Source organism: Vulpes vulpes, chromosome 13 (genome assembly GCF_048418805.1).
Source record: "Vulpes vulpes isolate BD-2025 chromosome 13, VulVul3, whole genome shotgun sequence".
NCBI lineage: Eukaryota > Metazoa > Chordata > Mammalia > Carnivora > Canidae > Vulpes > Vulpes vulpes.
The window spans coordinates 2,208,763-2,229,824 of NC_132792.1; the positions used below are offsets into that span (position 1 = coordinate 2,208,763).

Below are 21,062 nucleotides of genomic sequence, written 5' to 3' on the forward strand. Positions count from 1 at the left end.
TCTAAATCCGTCTCCAAGGGCACTGGGCTGGACTCTGTGTTTCTGACAAAGTCCCCTGGGGATTCCTCTGTGCACTGAGATCTGAACAGTTTTGTCCAGTCCTTCAGGAAATATGCTCGATCTTTATCTTACAATCTAGGTAACACAGAACAAACCCTCCCCTCACCCATGGATTTCTGTATCCCTGCTGCTTTTTCCTTCCCTCCCTGGTCTTTGTCCTCCTTTGGCTACTGAGGCTGGGTCCCTCTCTGGGTCAGGCCCCACTCATCAGCTGCCATGACGTCTGGGTGCCCCCTCCTCCCTTCAGACTTGTCCATATTAGTTCTTTTTGTCTATATTCCAACTAATGACTTTCCTAACAGTTGGTCCTTTGCCTTGCTTTTATGTCATATTGTCCTAAATGATTTTAAGAGCTCCCCAAACCTACAATTCCAGTGCTGTGCTGAGACTCTGAAATCTTTATTTCTGCTCCTGAATTCCACAGCTCTATTTTTAGCTGGCTTCCTGACATTGTCACCTGGCAGTCCCCAAAGCAGCTCATGTGCAATCCATGTAAACTCTGATAGGCTGCAGCTCACTGCAGACCTGCTCCTCTTGCTTTGCTTCCTCTGTGGATGAAAGCTGTCACTGCACCCAGAAGTGGACTGTGCCCCTGCACTGCTAATGCTCCATCAGCTCCCCAGCAAGTCCTGTCTACTCTGTCTCCAAGAAACACCCCTGCATCCCTCCCCTTTTCCCCGGGAACCTTTGTAAGAACCTACTAATCTCCCTGCCACTGGCCTTGCCTTCTTGAATCCATCCTCTGTTATGTTTTTGCTTTTTCTTGAAAACAAATGTGCTTCTGACTTTGGTATATAAGGCCCTATATAATCTGGTCTCACCCTCCCCTCTGCGTTCCCGGCCTCATTTCTGCTGCTTTCCTTGCACTTCATACTTTGGCTGTTCTGAAATACTGTGTTGAGTTGCTGCCTTTTCTTCCACCTGCAATGACCATCAGCCTTTGTCTGCTAGCCCCAGCTTTCGTCACTTCCTCTTTGAAGGCCTCTCCTGGTGTGCGTGTTACTTTGGCATCTTTGAATGCTGTTAGTTTCTCCCATATTGTTCTTGCCCCCAGCACAGGGCTGGCTCAGAGGAGATGCCAAGCAAATATTTATTGAATGAGGGATGACAGGCATGTCATGAAGCCACATTGAGTGTTCCTGACCCAGAGGTCAGGAAAGGGAGAGCTGTCTGGGTCGGGATGATCACACTTTGATTTCTGGATGCAGGGCCCTTGAATGGTGCCTCACTGAAGGGTGAGCTCGACACCAGAGGGTAGGGATGGAGGCGATGGGATAGAGGTCTGGGTGGAGAGAGAGGCTCTGGGTTGGATTGTGGGGCAGGCAGGCTGTGGGAAGCCTGAAACTCGGGAAGAACCGTGGGCTTTATTGGAAGGTCCTGGAGAGCCACGGAAAGCTTTTCAGAAGGTCGATATGATGGAGATTGTTTTGAGAAGGTGAATGGGTGGATTCACCTGGGTGTGGTAGGTGACAAGTGTCATAGATTAGGGGTGAGACTGATGGGTCTTAAGCAGGAGAGAGCCTGATTGGTTGGGGAGGAAGGCCTGTGGGCATCCCTTTCCCTGAAAGATTCCATGTGTTTGTGGCATAGAGTTTAGGAGCTGGCCAAGTAGTTTGGTGAGCTCCTATCAGAATTTATTCTATTCTCTTTGGAAAAAATGCAGTTTTTCTTGCCTGAAATACCTCATGCTTATTATGCTTAAGATAAGCTTTGCCTATGGGAAGGTGGACCTGTTCAGAATTGGATGCCCGAGGCTTTTACGGACGTGATTTTATGAAGGTGGCCAAGGATTTTACTGAATCGTCAGTTTCTGAGGCTGGAGAGTATCAGGGATGGACATTTATTGAACGCTCAGCATGTTCGGGGCATGTTCTTAAGGCACCTCCTGTTGGTTGCCCCTGAGGTGGTGCCGCTGTCCCATCAGGTGACACCTGCAACTCTGTGGCATCCCTCTCCTGGCATTGGTCTCTAGCTGCTGCAACTGTGTCTGCATGTTTGGTCTTGCTCACCATGGGTGTCTTAAGGCAGGGCCAGTGTCCTTTGTGTCTTGAATGCCAGCTCCTGTAGCTCCGTGCCTGGAGCTTTCCATATCCTCTGCTGAGTCCCCATAATCCTCTTCACCATTGCACCAGGAGCCTTAGAGCTCCACCCAAGACCCTCTTCTACTCTCTGAGTTCCCTCTCTCTTAAGAGTCTCTCATCTGTTCACATGGCTTCAGTAATCATCCCCCCAGGCCAGACATCTCTGTGCTCTTGGCCCGTGTATCTGACCACGTCTTGGGAAGCTCTTCATTCACGCGGACAGGTGAATCTGGGTGGAGGTTTTTTTGGTGGCTGTTCCCCATCCCCAGCTGTGGTGGGTTTCCATCAGTGCCCTTGTGCAAAGCCTTTGCTGCTCCTCCCCTTGCAGGTTAGGAGTTTGATCTCACAGGGAGAGGCTGGGATTAGTGCAGTGGCTGGCATTCCCCTCACAGCCAGCTCCAAGGAGACACGGTTTCAGGATCCTACGGCAGCCCCCAGGAGCTTTATACTCTTGGAGCCCATACAAGGCCTTTAGTAATTCATTACTAGCTGAATCATTTCTAGCTGAACTTTGTTACTGGTTTTTCAGGTGTCCCTTGTGGGCAAAGGCTGGGGGCCCTGTAGCTCCCCATCAACAGATTTAGGATTAGTTTTCCCTGTGACTTTATTTCTCTGATCAGTTTGGGAAAAGTTGGTTTTCAGTTTATCCAGCTTTTTCCTTAAGGATGGGAGCAAAGTTTCAGTTCTGTACATCTCCCAGCTGAGCTCAGAAATCTACCTCCTGTGTTGTAATGCAGACCTGTAGTCATTTGTCAGATCACACACTGCTTTTGTTTTGTGTCCAGTGGGCTGTTGGCTTCCTTTCCGAAGGGCAAGGTTACCAACGCGCCGGACGGCCCGTCTGTTGTGTTCAGCCTGTATTGCCCACCAGCCTCCTGACTCTCAAACTAACTTCTCTGCTCTGTGGCTCAGCCTCAGGAAAGGTCAGCTTGCACGGCATCCCTCATCCCTGGAGCTCTCAGGAGCACATCTATGGGTGAGAAAAAAGCTTCACAGCACCTCGAAGCCAAGTTTATGTCCCAGACCCCTAATAACCTGCGGAGGTGCCTGTATCCTCGGGCCACTGTTAACCCTGCAAGTGGGAAGGTTGACTGTTCTCGGATATAAATTCACGTGGGAAGACAACTTCCTGAACCACCAGGATAGAATGAAAACCCCAGGGGCTGTCTTTCCTCAGCAACAGGTGATCCTTTGCCGGCCCCTGGAGCTGAAGCCTTCAGATCCCCGAGCTCCTTCCTCTCATTACTGCTTTTCCGGCCCTCCTGGTGGAGATTCACTGGCAAGCAAATAGGAAGGTGTACAGTAGAGGGAATTCAGAAGATTTTCCTTTTTCAAAGAGAAAGGGATGATTCTTCTGGATCACTGCAGGTTGGTTTACTGTGAGCTCTGGCTGTTGATTGCACCAAGTCTTGTTAGGTTTGTCTTTTAAGTCTTACCAGCCCTTCTCTCTAACCCTTTTGACCGTTTTTGAGATTCTGGTTGGTCTCCCAGCTGCTCACTGTGCTCCCTTCTCTGTGTCTTCCTCGTCAACCTGGTCCTTCCCAAAGCAGAACCTGGCTGTGTTGTCCTGTTAGACGACTTCCCAGGGTTTTGGCATTGACTATGGATGAAGCTCCCAGTGTGGCTGGCTTATGTGGTCCGGCCATGGTGGCCTCTTTACCCTCATCCTAGCCCCTTCTCTGCTCCTTGAGCTCGTATTTCAGAAACACGAAATTGCTTGTGTCTCTCTGATTTGCCGTGCTCTCTTAGGCTTACTGTTTGGGTGCAGACCAGTGGCCTTCAGACGTGCCTGCGCTTTGGAATCATGGCAGGGAATCTTTAAAACATTGTTTCGGTTCCCTGACTCCCCCGGACATGGTGATTTGATGGGCATGGAGGCGACCTGGGGCCCTGGGTTTGTAAAGTGTTCCAGATGATTCTTGTGTGCAGCCAAGTTGTGGAACCACTGATAGGGACTGTTTTCCCTCTTGTTGGAAAACCCAGTCCTTATCTCGGTCCGGCTATTTCAGATTCTTGGTGACTTCAGGCAGATGCAGCTGCTGCTCATTTTCCACTCCCTGCTAGGGTGACTCTCCTCTCTGGACTAGTGTTGAGGTTTTGAGATATTTTCTGTCCTTTGATCTTCCATATATATTTTAGAATCAGTTTGTCAGATTCCTTAAAGTAGTTTGTTAGAACAATGAAGGGACTGTGTTGACCTATACATCAATTTGGGGAAAAATTGACATTTTTATGGGAGTCTCCATGTCTCAATATTGTCTGTCCTCTCAAATGTCTTTCAGTAACACTTTAATTTTCTCTATAAAGGTCTTAAAGTATTTTACTAGACTTATTCCCAGATACTTTATTTTTGTTATAAAAGTATTTGAATCTTTTTACAGAAATATATGCAATAATGAGCACAGATGTTACATATACAGCTGGGTGAATTTTGGTTTTTTAAAATATTTTATTAGAGAGTGGGGATGGGGTGAGCAGAGGAAGAGAGAATCTCAGGCAGACTCCATGCTGAGCACAGAGCCCTACTTGGTGTTCAGTCTCACGACCCTGAGATCATGACCTGAGCTGAAGCCAGGAGTCAGACCCTTAAGCGACTGAGCCACTCAGGCACCCTTGGATGAATCTATATTTTCATACTCCTTCCTCCTTGCAACCAGCACCTAGAACTATATGGGATAACTTGCACCTCCTCTGGTTTCCTGGAGTTTTGTCACTGATGATGACCAGGAACAGAGATGACTGTAACTATGACTTCTGTCACCATAGATTAGTTTTGTCTGTTCTTGACTCATATGGAAGAAATACAGCTCTTGTGTATTTTTTTTTCTTTTTGGCTTTAAATGACACGTTCAAATTCAGAAGTTCAGAATCAGTGTTTTTTTCTTTTTCCTACTCAACATTATGTCTGAGATTCGTGCATGTTGTTGCATGTTGCATTTGTTCCTTTTTATTGCTGGATGCTATTCCACTGGGTTAGCATATCATAATCGTGATTGATGTTTGAGTTGTTCCCAGCTTTTGGCTATTATGAATAGCTGTAATTTTTCTGGCACAGATATTTGGTTCATTTTTTTTAAAGATTTATTTATTCATGAGAGAGATATATAGAGAGGGAGAGAGACAGGCAGAGGGAGAAGCAGGCTCCATGCAGGGAACCCGATGTGGGACTCGATCCTGGGACTCCAGGATCACGCCCTGGGCTGAAGGCAGGTGCTAAACCGCAGAACCACCCAGGCTGCCCAGTGCATTTGTTTTGTATTAAGAGTCTGTTTCTGGGATCCCTGGGTGGCGCAGCGGTTTAGCGCCTGCCTTTGGCCCAGGGCGCGATCCTGGAGATCCGGGATCGAATCCCACATCGGGCTCCCGGTGCATGGAGCCTGCTTCTCCCTCTGCCTGTGTCTCTGCCTCTCTCTCTCTCTCTCTCACTGTGTGCCTATCATAAATAAATAAAAATTAAAAAAAAATTAAAAAAAAAGAGTCTGTTTCTTGATTTTTCTGTTTCTTCCCCTCCCCACTCCATTTGCTCATTTATTTCTTAAATTCCACATACGAGTGAAGTCATATGGTATTTGTTTTCCTCTGATTGATTTCACTTATAATAGTACCCTCTAGTTTCATGCATGTTGTTGCAAATGGCAAGATTTCATTCTTTTTGATGGTTAATACTCCATTGTACATATACCACATCTTCTTGATGCATTCATCAGTTGATGGATACTTAGGCTCTTTCCATAATTTGGCTATTGTTGATAATGCTATGAATATTGGAGTGCACATATCCCTTCAAATCAGTATTTTTATATTCTTTGGGTAAATACTTAGGACTGCAGTTGCTGGGTCATAGGGTAGTTCTATTTTTAACTTTTTGAGGAACCTCCATACTGTTTTTCAGAGCGGCTACACCAGTTTGCATTCCTATGTGGTGAGAACAGTTAAGATCTTTTGTAGCAACTTTATGTAATATACCACGGTAAATATTATATTGTTATATTGTAATGTAATAAATATAGTTATAGTGCTGTGCACTAGATCCCCAGAAAGTATTCATCATCATTTTTTAAAAAGATTTTATTTATTCATGAGAGACACAGGCAGAGGGAGAAGCAGGCTCCATGCAGGGAGCCCAATGTGGGACTCGATCCCCCGACCCCAGGATCATACCCTGAGCTAAAGGCAGAGGCTCAACCACAGAGCTACCCAGGTGCCCCAAATGTATTCATCTTCTAATTGAAAGTTTGTACCCTTTAACCAACATTTCTCCATTTCCCTACCTCCCAGCCCCTGGTAACAACCATCGTGCTCTCATTTCTGTGAATTTGGCTCTTTTAGATTCCACATATAAATGATATACAGTATTTCTTTCTTGGACTTATTTCACTTAGCATAATGCTTTCAAGGTCCATCCATAATGTTGCAAAAGGCAAGATTTCCTTCTTTCTTATGTAATAATGTTGGATTGTATAAATACCACATCTTCTTTACCCTGTTATTGTGTAGATGGGTATTTAGGTGGTTTTTGTATCTCCGCTCTAATATTGCAATAAGTATGGGAGTCAGATACCTCCTTGAGGTCTTACTTTCATTTCCTTAGGATATATGTATATTCGGAAGTGGGGTTGCTGGATCATAAAGTAGTTCTAAAGTTTTGAGGGGGTCTCCGTACTATTTTCCATGGTAGCTGCACCATTTAATGTTACCATCATCAGTGCACAGGGATTTCTTCACATCCTCACCAACCCATCTCTCTCTCTCTCTCTCTTTTTTTAAGATTTTATTTATTTATTCATGAGAGTGAGAGACAGGGACACAGGCAGAGGGAGAAGCAGACTCCATGCAGGGAGCCTGGAATGGGACTTGATCCTGGGACTCCGGGATCATGACCTGAGCCAAAGGCAGATGCTCAACCCCTGAACCACCCAGGTGCTTCCCCATACCTGTTTTTTTTGATGACTGCCATAATTGGTGTGAGGCAATAGCTCATTGTGGTTTGATTTGTATTTCCCTGATGATGAGTGATGTAGAGCATCTTTTCACATACCTGTTGCCATCTGGAGGTCTTTCTTGGAAAAGTACTCAGGTAGTCTCATTTTTAGATTGTTGGGTTGTTATTGGGTTGCATGTGTTCTTCATATATTACCAAATAGACGATTAGCAGAAATTTTTTTCCATTCTGTAGGTTTTCTTTTCACTTTGCTGGGTGTTTCTCTGCCTGTGCAGCAGCTTAATTTGCTCATTTTTGTTTTGGTTGCTTGTGCTTTTGGTGTCCTATGAAAAAATTGCTGCCAAGACCAATGCTAAGGTGGTTTCACCCTATGTTTTCTTCTAGGATTTTCATTGTTAAAATTCCTATGTGTAAGTCTTAAGCTATTCTGAGTTATTTTTTTCTGAATGGTGTCAGATAAGGCTCCAGTTTTATTTTTCTGCTCATGGTTATCCACTTTCCCCAATACCGCTTATTTATGAGACTATCCTTCCTTTTTGAGTATTCTTGGCTCTCTTATCAAATATTAGTTGACAGTGTATGTGGGAGTTTATTTCTGGGCTCTCTGTTCTGTTAGTATGTGTGTCTTTTTTTTGACAGCGCCATACTGTTTTGATTACTAAAGCTTTGTAGTATAGTTTGAAATCAGGAGGTGTGATACCTCCAAGGTTTTTTTTTTTTTTTTTTTTTTTTTTTTTTTTTAATTCCCCCTCAGGATTGCTTTGGCTACTTGGTCATCTGTGGCTACATATAAATCTTAGGATTGCTTTTTCTTTTTCTGTGAAAAATGCCTTGGAGTTTTGATAGGGATTGCATTGAATCTGTAGATGGTTTAGGGTAGAATGGACATTTTTAACACTATTCTTCCAATCCCTGAACAGAGGATATCTCCATTTATATATGTCGTCAATTTCTTTCATCAAAGTCTTAACAGTTTTCAGTGTTTAGATCTTTCACTTTCTTGGTTAAATTTATTTCTAGGCATTTTACTGTTTTTGCTGCTATTATGAATGGGATTTTCTTTATTTTTCTGGTGTTGCTGCCTAGAAAACCAACTGGCTTCTGTATACTAATATACTATCTTGCAAGTTTACTGAATTTGTTTAGACCTAACTTTTGTTGTTGTTGAGTTTTGAGGATTTTCTAGAAGATTAGATCATTTGCAGATAAACCCAATTTTCTTCCTCCTTTCTGATTCAGATGCCTTTTATTCATCTTGCCTGATCCATCTGGCCAGGACTTCTCTTCTAATACCGTACTGAGTAAGAGTGTGAGAGTGGGCACCTTTGTCCTGTGCCTCGTCTCAGAGGAGGAGCCTTTCAGTGTCTCATCGTCGAGTATGAGAACAGTGGGTTTATAATATATGCCTTTGTTATATTGACAAACATTCTTTCAACACCCAGTTTGAGGGGTTTTATCATGAAAAGATTTTGAATTTGGCAAATGCTTTTTCTGCATTTGTGGAGATGTTACGAATGTTACCCTTCATTCTGTTATTGTGGCATATCACCCTCATTGACTGATGTGTGTTGAGCTGCCTTTGCATCCCAGGGATGGCCCTCACTGAATCATGGTGTTTAATCCTCTTAATGTGCCATTGAATTAAGTTTACTGATGTTTTATTGATGATTTTTCCATCTGTATGCAGCAGGGATATTGATCTGTAGTTTTCTGGTGGTCTTGGTCTGACTTTGGCATCTAGATAATCATACTGGCCTAGGAAAATGAGTTTGCAGTGTTCTCCTCAGGTTTTTGGGAGAGTTTGAGAAGAATTGGCATTAATTCTTTAAATGTTTGGAATTCACCGGTAAGGCCATTTTTGTTAACCTCTTTTAGCCTAGTTTTTGAGATAATTATTTTAAAGATTTTATTTATTCATTTTAGAGAATGGGCATGAGGAGGAGGAGGAGGGGTGGGAAGAGAGTGAGAGAGAGAAAATCTCAAGCAAACTCCACACAAATCAGAGCCAGACACAGGGCTCAATCTGATGACCCTGCGATCATGACCTGAGCCTAAACCAAGAGTCGGACACTTAACTGAGCCATCCAGGTGCTGCATGAGCTGATTTTTGTGTGTTCTGTTGTGATACACATTAGATACTCAAATATTGAATAAGGAGTGGATATTATAGAATATTTGAAGTACGTCATAGTTTTAAGTATGGAAATAACTACTAATATTCCATTCTAATGAGGTAATGGGACTCCCACAATCTTTTCCTTGGTTTTTATAAAGCACTGTATAGTTGAGTACAGTAAGCAATTAGAGTACATGTTTTCCCCTTACAAGTGTTTGTGGGGTATGCATTTTATCCCATGTACTATATTGCTCTGGGGATTGCCCTGAGGAGTGAAATGAGATCCAGTCCCTACCCTCAAGGAGCTGTCCAACAGAACTCTGTGACGGGACAATGTCCCGTTCTGAGCTGCCCTATAAGGGAGCCACAAACCATATGTGGTTCTGATCTTTTGTGATGTGGATGACACACCTGAAGATCTGAAGTTTTATTTGATTTTAATTACTTTAAATTCAGAGGCTCATTATCTAATGTCTGTTAGCACAAGTCTAGTGAGAGAAACCAGCAATTTTACAAATAAATGAAAAATTGCAACTTTGCCAAAGGCTGAGTAGGAAATGTGGTGATGTTATGGCCATATCATTGGGAAGAACACAGTTTAAGGGGTCAGGGAAGGCTATTCTTTGAAAGTGATGATGGAGGCAAGGTTTATAGAAAGGGCAGGACTGAAGTGGGTAATAAAGGGTGGGGTGGGTGAAAACCTTGTGGCAGAAAGAGCAAAGCAATTTCTGGCAACTTATATTTTTGAACAGTCAGTGTTTGAGACGCACACACAAAGTTAGTCCTTGAGAGACTTTGCCCATAGGTATTAATACTAATTTGTTGAGGCAGAAAGGTTTTGTGGGATGCTGGGGTCTACTTTTTCTCTTGATAACTTTGTACATTAATGTTTCAACTGGAAACTGTCAGAATTGTAGTTTCTGTGATTTGGCTAATGAAGAAGTAAGGACGTTCCCTGTTTTGCAGGGATGCTCAGTGCTTGAAGACTGCTGCGAAGAGCACATGTAACATTCAGGTTGTACTTTGAATTTCTTGTTTCTAAGGAGAACAAGCACATGCCATTATTTGCCTTGGGACACCACTGCTGTCCTTTTATCATCTTGTGAAAAGGCATTCTACTTCCAATCTCAGACTGGCAGTACTCTGATTTTCCTTCCCAGGTTTTTGATCCTGAAATAACATATGCTAATTGAGCTATTTCTGTGGCTTTCTTTAGAGAAATGATGTTTGTTTATTTGTGTTTGTCTTAACATAGAAATAGAATAAGATGTGTAAACAAGATGTAAAAGCTGTAATGCCCTGAGTGAAACCTGAGAAGAGCACTTGGTTATCAGTGCTGTTGAGCTGTGATTCTAGAGGTCTGGCCCCAGGCTGGAGGCTGAGATGGGCAGAGCCAAGGCTTTAATTCTAGGAGTCTAAGCCCCTTTCAGCAATCTGCTTCTGGACGAACAGGGAATACCCTGCAATTCGAATCCAGGTCCTCCTGTCTCATGGTCCTTTGGGATTACCTTCCTCTGCATGCACAGGGAGAAGGCCCCAGCCAGGGGGATCTGGGGGCCGTGGATGACGCCACAGCCGTCTGCTAGGTGCTGTGACAGATGCTTCAAGTACAGACAAAGATGCACAGTTTCTGTCTCCAAGGTGCTTCTGGTCTGGGAGAGAGGTCAGCGCAGGGCACTGTTGTCCATGCCAGGGTCCGTGTGTGCTGATGGGGGAGCTGCCCGTCTTTGTCAGCAGAGTATGGAGGCAGCTGACAGCTGGAAGGTGTTCGCTTCTCTTGAAGATGTCCAGAGTAGAGAAAGCTGTGCTTGAGGACACGTGTCCAGGCCCTGCCTCCAGCAGCCATGGGTGTCCTTATCTTGGGCTGAGTGTCCCCTGCTTCAGTCTCACCCACTAACTGTCTTAGAGGACAAAGTCAATAATGTCCTGATGGCAATGGAACTAGTCCGGGGTTTTAAAGTCCACCTTAGTTGGTCTCCTCTGTGGCCAGGGTTTCAAGTGTTATCCCTTTCCAACAAAGGGGATTGTCATCAGCAGGCTCCAAGGTAGGACCTTACTGAAAATTGGCTCTTGAGGCACATTGTACCTCAGGTGTCGTGAGGAGGCCTTGCTATGTGTGGATTTCACACCTGCCCCTGGAGGGACAGACAGACTCTCTCGTACGGAGTGTGCCTTGTGTGCTGCATGGTGAACCACACCCTGGTCCCTGACTTTCAGAGGTGCTCCTTAATGAACATTTATGCAGGCCTATATCTGTTTTCTGAGGTCATGCCATCTTCTTTCTCAAATTTCCCATGCTTTTTTGAGTCTCTTCTTCCTCATTCTTTTGAGGCCTCTGGTTATTTGCAAATGTTAATAGCTCATTAACAACTTTCTTCGAAAATTAAACATGCGCTTACCAAATGACCCAGCCATTTACCCCTGGATGTTTAACTGCGAGAAATGAAAGCTTATGTCCGTTCAGTGACTTGTACGCAAGTGTTCAAAGCAGCTTTATTTGTAAGAATCAGAAACTCGAAGTAACCTTCGAAGTAACTGAATTTCATGAATAGGTGAATGGATAAACAAGTTGCTAGAGCCATTCAATAGAATTCTTTTCGATTGTGGGTATGCGCAGAATGTTGGGATCAGTCCAAGATAAGTTTGCTGAGTGATAGAAACCTGACAGAAAAGGGTGTATCATGTGTACGATTCCATCTGAATTAACTTCTGGAAAATGCAAACTCCTCCATGGTGACAGCAGTGCTCACCTGGGGCTGGGAGGAGGCTTGGGGAAGACGGTGGTGGGGCGGGGGTGGGAGGGGTGGGGCACAGGATGCATGGGGAAGCTTGCAGCTGATGGGCATGTTTGTTGTCTCAGTCACACTGGTTGTTTTAAGAGTGTCACCTCCCCCAGTTGTACACTTTAAACTCCTGCAGGTTATTAAATTCCATCTCAGTAAGGATGTTAAAAGAACAAGCTCTGGTACTGGAGGAGGAGCAGACCTGCAGACTGTCCCGGGGAGGGCATTCACAGGGAGTACAAATGTGGTCCTGGACACAGGTGGGTGGGAGATGGGCTGGTCCTCCCTTCTCCTCTAGGTGCTTCTCTGTTCCCCTTGGGGTTGGCTTCTCAGCGGGGAGAGAGCAGGGGAGCGGGTGGTAGTGACTCCTGAGGAGAGGGAAGACTGGGGATATGGGAGGTTGCTCAGCGGTGTGTGGTCATGTGTCTGAAGACAGCCTGCGTGGCACAGTGTGTGGTTCTCCCATCGACCTTAGGCTTAAGGTACCACTGTGGAGAAGGTGACAGGAGTGAGCCTGGAGGGGGGGGTCTCGTCAATGAGTTCACAGGAAGAACAGGCAGGGGAACGACGGGTGCTTTCCAGGGAGGGGTTGTAGGTGCAGACAGGGGGTCACCCTCTGTGGTCCAGCCAGCAGGCTTTGGCCTGCTGCATGTCTTGGTGCCACTGGCATGCAGTCCTCTCCATGTGTTTATGGATGGCAGCAGCTGCTGGTGCCCAGGGCAGAGACCTCGAGCTCAAAAAGCCTCAGATATTTTCCATCTGATCCTTTACAGAGGATGTCTCATGACCTTTGGTTGCCCATGGGATCTGAAGCTGGAGAAGGAAGATACAGACATGGGTGACTGACAGGTAGAGAAAATAGCGCGGGAGTAGGTGGGAGTTTTGAGATCAGACCAGGTTTTAGAGTGGCAGTGTGGGAATATGTGAGTGTCACACAGGTAAACGGAAGGCACAGAGGGTAGGTCTGACCAAGGAGCTCATGTGTGTGGGCCTAGGCTAGCAAGCTGGGAGCCCCTCATGCACTCCGTGGGTAGTTATTAAGCATCCCCATACACGAAGGTTCCTCAGACTCATGAAGACACAGGCCTGGAGTGAGGCCTCCTCTCGGAATGGAGACGGAGCCTCCAGAGAGGGGGACCAGCATCAGAGCAGGGCCGCTGTGGGTGTGAGGACAGCTTTGTCTGAGTGGTAGATGAAGGCCACTGCTACTCCATGAATTTTCTTTCCTTAAGCCTAGTCTAGACTTTCTGAGTGAATGAATCCCTGCTTTCTCTGTGGAAATTGAGGATAAGTATTGGCTAATTTCTGAGCCAAATGCTTCTACTCCTTTGGTTTTCTTGAGGATATTTTATGATAAGCAGATGGACTTTTTTTTTTTTTTTGTTTTGGCACCCGTGGATTTTAAAAATAAATGAAAATGCATCTTCAGAATATATTCTACCTGGAATAGCATACTGACAAACCCCCACTGGGAGATCATTGTCTCCCTTTGCTTTTGAAAATGTATTTTGTTCTAGTTACATCTTAATTCATGTAACTTGTCACAAGAGAAACTTACACTCAGCCTTAACCATTAGATTCTTTTGCAAATGTGCAAAAATGGGCACATTCCTTTAGCAGATCCACCGGTGGAGATGGATGCTAAGCTATTGTGAGGCTCCTTATGATGGGCTTAGGTGTCTAGGTACATGGTGTGCTGCACAACAGCCTGCCTGGTGAGGTTTCCTAGAAGCTCAAGTTGGGATAGAAATGTGTTGTCCCAGTTTTGCTGGGTCGTCATAAACCCAACAGTCCTGCGTCCTGGCTCCGCTTTGGATGAGCCGTGTGGTGTTACTAAGCTATGTTCTCAGACTCTTCAGCTTTATCTACAGAGTTGAGAAAAACAATGCTCCTTGCACCAGGGAGTGAGGGACTGTTTGATGGCGTGTGCCGGGACCCAAGGCCATGCCCAGCGCACGTGAACACTGCCACCGACCCCCCTCGCCACAGCTGTTTGTTGTGACTGCTATTTCTTTCTGCCACTCGAGTCCCACTTTGAGCTGTCAACCTCTTAAGTTGTCACTGTGGTTGTGATACAGCTGAATTCAGGAGCATGTTATTTTAGCATACAAAATTGTATTTCTGAATTGCCCACAGAGATGCTCTTAATAGAAGAAGTGAGCACTATAAACAGTAACTATGAAATTCCCTCAGGCTCAGTTTGATTCATTGTGATCCAGCAGACTCATTCCATTCTGAAATACCCTGAGAAATCCACTCCACTCTGGTCCTCCTACTAGGCTGCCTTCGTCTGTTTGTAACTTTTTTGGTCCTGTCTTCCCATTAATTGTCATTCCAATCTGTTCTGTGTTCTATTTGTGATGGCCTGTGTTGGCAGAAAAACTGCCCAAATGATGGAGCAGAATTTTCTCCCCTGCAGCCTAGCCCAGCTGGAGAGCTGCTCTTCCTGGGGCGGGGGGGGTGGGGGGGGTGGAGGGTTGGCGGGAGAGAGGGTTGCTCCGTCTCTTCCCTTACCCCGGGTGCCCGGGTGCTGCTCCTCCTCTCCAGCTCCATCCTTGCCTGGGCTGCGGGCTTCTCCTCCAGCCTTCCAAAGGCTCCCATCTGCCTCCACTCATATTTACCGGCTGTCTTTTTCATCTTCGGTTGGATTAGAGGGCAGAACAGTCTGTAAAGAAGTTGTAGAGAGACTTTGGTAATACTTTCTGAGCTTGAAGATTATAGGTTTTTGAGGTTTCTTTGAAGTTGAGGTCTGTGTCCAAAAAGGAGGCAAATTTCAGATGTAATTTTCAACTTTTTTTGCTAAGTACATGTCCTAGATCCTTCCAGTTTAAAGACATTGCAGATTTGTATTTTCATGGATTCTCTTGAATTGATTCCCATTTTTGAGCCAAGAAAACACAGGTTCAGAGGGTTGTATGATTTGCTCAGATTCCGTCAATGTGGTAGGAAGGATGACTGTGTAAAGGCCCCAGACCTATGTCTTCATAACATACAATTCAAAGGGAGATAACTCCCACCCCTGGCCTCTCCCCGCTAGAATTCGCAGATGAAATCTCATACAAAGACTGTGTGTGACCCTTCTGGTATCTTCTGTCTAGATCAGATACTGTTGATGGGATGCTTCCATCCTGTGGCTGGATTAGGGCTGCCCCTGGTCCTGCCAAAACCAGCTGGGTGAAGAAGGTGCAAGGAAAAGAGGAGAGCTTGGCTTTCCTGCACCCTCCCCTACAGTCCTGGGCTCTGGACCACTTGCAGAAATGGAGACGTTCGTGTTATGTTAGTGTGAAGAAGGACTGGTATTGCCAGGGCAAAAAGGAATCTGTGTCCTTTGGGAGCCAGTGGCATTTGTGTAATTTGCTGATGATGGGAACTTTCCCCAGGGAAGAGCACACTATGCCATGTCCCAGGCTGTGTGTGAATGTGTGATTTGGAGTGAGACTTACAGCATTTAAAATACTTCTGGGCATCCGCCTTCACCAGGCAGAGGATTGCCTAGGGGCTGAGCGACCACGGCCATAAGCACTGCGCCGCTCACAGGCTCCATCTGACCTCATGTGTAGGGCAGGTTGCTGACAGGTGTGGGTTAGGGTTTGCAGGGTCTGTGTTCATAATGCAAGTGCCCTTGCAGATGGGCCCCATAGTGTGGTAGAGAGCTTTTCTGATGGTGCTTGTGGTGCTGGGAGAGGAGGGTGAGGGGCTCCTTCAGCTCTAAGGGCTGTGGGCTAGGGCTTTGCATCGTGGGATTTCAGCTAACCAGGACTTGATGGTGGAGTACGACTTTGGGGTGATGGGATTTTTGGTAAATGTGGGGTGTAAATGGACTGTCACATTTGGCTCTAACTTAATTCATTGCCTTAATATTTACTGAGTATTTATGACTTGCTAGAGCCTGTGGGGGATACGTAGGGAAATGAGAATTCTGCTTCCAAGGAGTTTTAGTCCAGGAGGGAGTCTAAGACGTGCATACCTGCTCTAATAGCAAGAGCTGTTTTTGTCGAGCAGTTGCCAGGTTCCAGGCATTGTGACCGGCATTTCATATGTAGTAACTCATTCTTCTACGTAATCGTGCAGTTTATATGTCCTAGTTGTTCTCATTTTAGAGATGAGGAATTTAAAGCTCAAAGAGGTTAAGTAACTTGGTATAGATTACTCAGCCTGCTGGTGTAGAAGCTTGTGGCCCCTCTGACTTGCTACCTATGGCCCCGCCATGGGGCCCATCTTCCTGGATCTAGGACTACATGCAGAGAGCACGGGCTGTGGGGTAGACAAGGTGTTGGGCTCCGAGGAAAAGTCCTTGCTTTCAGCCATAGTGACTAGGGGGACGCATTGTGGAAGAGGCAGCATTTGAGCTGAGAATCTGGGACATTGGGATACGCAGAGATGGATGTCAGGAGGAGGAGAATTGGAAACAAAGATGAAGAAACATGGGGCAGAGTAGGGGGTGACAAGGAATATATTTTGGCAGGTTGCAATCTCTTTATTTCTTAAATAATAAAACGACTGTTAAATAACTCAGTAATTCAGCTGGGGTCTTGTTGGCTAATTGGGAACTCACTTCCAGTAATAGATATTTAAGACATCTGTCATCTCAGGCCTGTCAGTTCAAATAGACTTGTTTGCAAATCGAACTGTGTCCCAGAAAATAGAGTCAGGCACACTAAGATGTGAATCCTGACACCATCTTTTGTTTGAAAAATAAGTTAAAAAGTTTTTGAAAAAAAATTTGTGTTTTTAAACCATTTTATTGTGAAATTAGAAACAGTCTGGAAGTGGATGGGGGGATGGGTGAAATATGTGAAGGGAATCAAGGGTCCATGTATCTTGGGTTCTGAGGAATGTAGAGAATTGTTGAATCCCCATATTGTACACCTGGAACTAATAATACTGTATGCTAATGACACTGGAACTAAAAAAGTAAAAAATGAAAATGATTTTGAAAATGATGTAAAACATAGTTTGGTGAGTTGTACAAGGTAATGCTGTTCAACCTATCACCTGAATCAAAAGCTAGAGCATCACTGGCTGAGTATCCTCTCACGTGCCCCATCCTCACCCCCAACAGAAGCACTATCCTGAGTGTTTAGTAATTTAGTAAACTAGATAGAGTGGTTTATTCTTGCCCATTTATCCAAATTTTAGTTTCTCTTAATGTACAAGTATCCCCATTCTTTCCTTGTAATTTGTGGAAGAACTGGGAACATCTGACCCAAAGAGCTTTCCATAGCATGGGTTCTGTTGCTTGCACACTTGTGGGTGGGGCTTAACCTGTCCTTCTGTCCCCTGCGCTTCCTGAAAATGGTAGCTGGACCCAGAAGCTTGATCAGGTTCATCTCTGATCCTTCTGGCAAGTCCAGTGGTGATCTTGTGCTTTTACATCAAGAGACAGGGACTGTCTGTTTCTCTTTTTGTGATATTAGAACTTGCTCACTCTCATTGCCTCAGTCAGTGGTTCTCAACCAGGGACAGTTTTGCCCCCACCTTTCCAAGGGACATTTGACAGTTTGTGGTTATTACCACTTGAGGGGAGGTTGCTATTGGTACCTTGTGAGTAGGGCCCAGGGATGCGGATAAACATCTTGTGTGTACAGCACAGACCCCAACGTAAAGATTGTTCAGCCTTGCATCTCAGGTAGTGTTGAGGTTGATAAATCCTGGGCTAAGGGTTGTAAAATAGCATGCCAATTTTATCACTTCTTTTTCATTTTGTTAGAATACTTTTATAAAGATGTATGTTGCCTCATCATTTGTATTAAGCCTGTGCAGTGCATATAAGAAATGAAGTTTTAAATGCTTGATTCTTTTGTATACCAGTTTTCAGGAAAATGAGTAGATTCTTATCTTCCCCAGCTGGCTGTTTACTTTTTGAAAAAATTATTATGAACCCATGGATTAAAAAGGGATTTAAATTGGACCTATTAACTATGGATTTAAACCTAGTTGAAGAGCGTCAATGAGCTGCAATCACTGTCTTCAAGTCTAAACTGTCTCTTCTGTAGCCGTGGGAGCCCCTCTAGTCGAGTGCAGAGGCCTTTGACACCAGCCCAGTCTTGGTCCATTTCCTTACGTGCTGGTGTAATGAGATGTTCCAGACTCATCTGTTCATTTCCTGCCACTGACTTGACTTCTTCGGTTTCTTTGGGAAGCCCTGGTTTCTTTTCACCAAAAGAGCAAGTGATAACTCAGGACCATGGTCTGATCATCAGTGATGATGTGTTGATCATTGTTTCTCAGTCTTTTTTGGGGACTGAGCTAGTTACAGATACACATGTAAGATTGTCTGGTTTCTATTTGTTCTAAACTGATGCCTGAATTCAAGTTCAGGAATACAGATTTTAAAATACCCTATATTATCTGTGTGTTAACATCTTAAAATTTTACTCTTCTAGATGGAATCAGTGTGAGTGGCTTTCCACTGTGCAGCCCCTTCCGACAGGTCGTTAGGCCTCGAGTGGAGAGCAAGCCCGTGAACCCACCTGAAGGCAGCAAACCAGGCGACCCCAGCCATGTGAAGGTGAGTCTGTCCTGCGCAGATGCCATCTGCTCGGCGGCTTGGCGTTCTTGGTTTATGCCATGCCTTTGGAGGTGAAGTGTTGGGTGTCTTTCGGAAAGGAAAGGAAGCCTGTGTTTGATACTAGAATCGTGTTTGTGGAGAGCTGGTTTCTCAGTAATTTTCATTCTGTGGAATGTTTTGGAAAGCAGTTATAATGACGCGTGTTTGATTGTGTTGGTACTAACTCTCTTCTCTGTGAAATACTGGGAATTTGGGGATTGAGTCAAGGAGTGCAACGATTCAAGTAGGAGATTTCCTACTTTTTGCCTGTTCATTTGAAAAATGTATTTATTGCCTAATCATTCTCAGTTCAGGTATTTATCCCATAGACTTAAGCTTTTGGTAGTTCCTTCCACTAATTGGTTTCTACACACTGAGGAAGACAAAATGAGTGTTCAACATCCATGCAGAGATACCCCTTAGGGCTTCTGGGGGAGTAGAGATCACTGTTTCTGAGGAGTATAGGAGACATCTGAACTAGAGTTTGAAGCTCTGGGGGGACGTTAGCATTTGCAGGCAGCAAGGTCACCGGGATGACTTGTCAAGTAAGCATGTGTTTGGGTCCAGCCATGTGGGGTACTGCATACAGTCGTGATGCCAGCATTTCAGAGGGGCAGTGACTGATGAGCCACATCAGGAGAACTTGGCTAAGCTGGTTGTGAGTCTGGTATGGTGAATCTTGAGCATGGATGCTGTCTGAAGTGAGGTCAGGGCAGAAGGGAAATAAGCTGCTTTTTCTTGACTAAGGTCCTGTCAGTGGATGGAAGTTACAAGGAGTCAGGTTTCATTTATTTATTTATTTATTTTATTTTTTTTAGATTTTATTTATTCACGAGAGAGAGAGAGAGAGAGGCAGGCAGAGACACAGGCAGAGGGAGAAGCAGGCTCCATGCAGGGAGCCCGACGTGGGACTCGATCCCGGGACCCCAGGATCAGGCCCTGGGCTGAAGGCAGTGCTAAACTGCTGAGCCATCCAGGCTGCCCAGGAGTCAGGTTTTAGGGGAGAGTCCTCTCTGTTGGTGGCCCCGTGATGGAGAGGTGGTTGGTATAGCTGGGAGCTGTCCAGCACCGGAGTGTTCACACCGTAGCTTGAGTGCTGGGTGTCAGGGCTCCTCTGTGAGCCAAGGGGACTGGGATGTGGGAAGAAGATACTTCCCAGCAAAGGAAGGAAGGCATGGAGGCGTGAAACATGACGCAGGTGTGGAACCACAAAGCCGTGGATTTGTGGCACAGAGTGATGGAGAAGCTGGAGCACTGATGTCCTCATGGGCCCTTTGGTGTGACATCCCCTGTGACCTCCTGATAGCCAACCCTGGACTGTTAGCGATTTTCCTGCCTAGGTGCTTCAGCACCATAACCTCCCTCTGCAGTTCAGCTCCACCACCATGTGGCCTTCCCCATAGATACTCTTGGAGTTGGAGGCACAGCTTTGAAATCCGTGAGGTCATTATTCAGTACGTTGAGTAATGGTGGCTGTGGCATCAGTTGTGTTTTCTTGAATCGAGTGGTGCAAGGCTGAATGCATTGCATTTCTTGGAGGATGATAAATGTATGTAGATGAGTATACATGTATTGAAATGCAGTTACCATCTGCTGAGTACGTCCTGAATGTCAGGCACTTATATATGAATTGTCCTTTTAAATCCTCATGACAACTTTATGAGTTGATAGTCTTCTCCAAAGGGAGGGCTGTGGCCCTCAGGTGACAGGACACAACCCGCCACTCCAGTCCCTACCCATTGTACTGTGACACCTTTTTTGCCTGTACTTTGTCCTGAATTTTACTTGTGAACAGTCCAATGCCTCTTTTTAGAAATTTTAATTCCAGTGTATTTTACATACTGTGTTATATTAGTTTCAAGTGTATCATATAGTGGTTCTGTGGTTATGGTGGTTCAAGTGTATAATATAGCAATTCTGTAATTACTCTGTGCTCATCATGACAAGGGTACTCTTAATCCCCACCACCTATTTGCCCCTGTCCCCTCACCCCACCCCATCACCTGCCCTCTGGTAACTACCAGTGTGTTCGCTGTGGCTACGAGTCTGTTTCTTGGTTTGCCTCTCTTTCTTTTTTTTTTTAACTTTGCTCATTTGTTTCTTAAATTCTGCATATGAGTGAAATCATAAGGTATTTATCTTTTTCTGACTTATTTCACTTAGCATAATATCCTCCAGTTCCATCCATGTTGTTGCAAATGACAAGATTTCATTCTTCCCTTATGGCTGAGTAACATTCCATTACATAGACATACACCTCTTTATCTGTTCATCATGGTTGGACATTTGGGCGGTTTCCATAGTTTGGCTATTGTAGATAATGCTGCTGTATGTATCCCTTTGGGGTGCATGTATCCCTTTGAATTAGTGCTTTTGTAGTTTTTGGGTAAATACCCAGTGTGAGTTGCTGGATTGCAGGGTAGTTCTATTTTTAACTTTCTGAGCAACCTCCACACTGTTCTCCAGAGTGGCTGCATCAGTTTGCATTCCTGCCAGCAGGGCACGAGGGTTCCCCTTTCTCCACATCCTC

The 21,062-nt window shown here is 45.1% G+C and overlaps 1 protein-coding gene across 7 annotated transcripts in view; it reads left to right on the top strand.

Moving 5' to 3' along the window:
• TRAPPC9 (trafficking protein particle complex subunit 9) overlaps positions 1-21,062 on the top strand; it is a 541,182-nt gene that overhangs the window by 154,033 nt on the left and 366,087 nt on the right. For all 7 annotated transcript variants that reach the window (XM_072733818.1, XM_072733819.1, XM_025985035.2 and 4 more), the window contains one exon: positions 18,369-18,493. In XM_072733818.1, the coding sequence (XP_072589919.1) occupies positions 18,369-18,493 (125 nt within the window). The remainder of the gene's footprint in view (positions 1-18,368; positions 18,494-21,062) is intronic.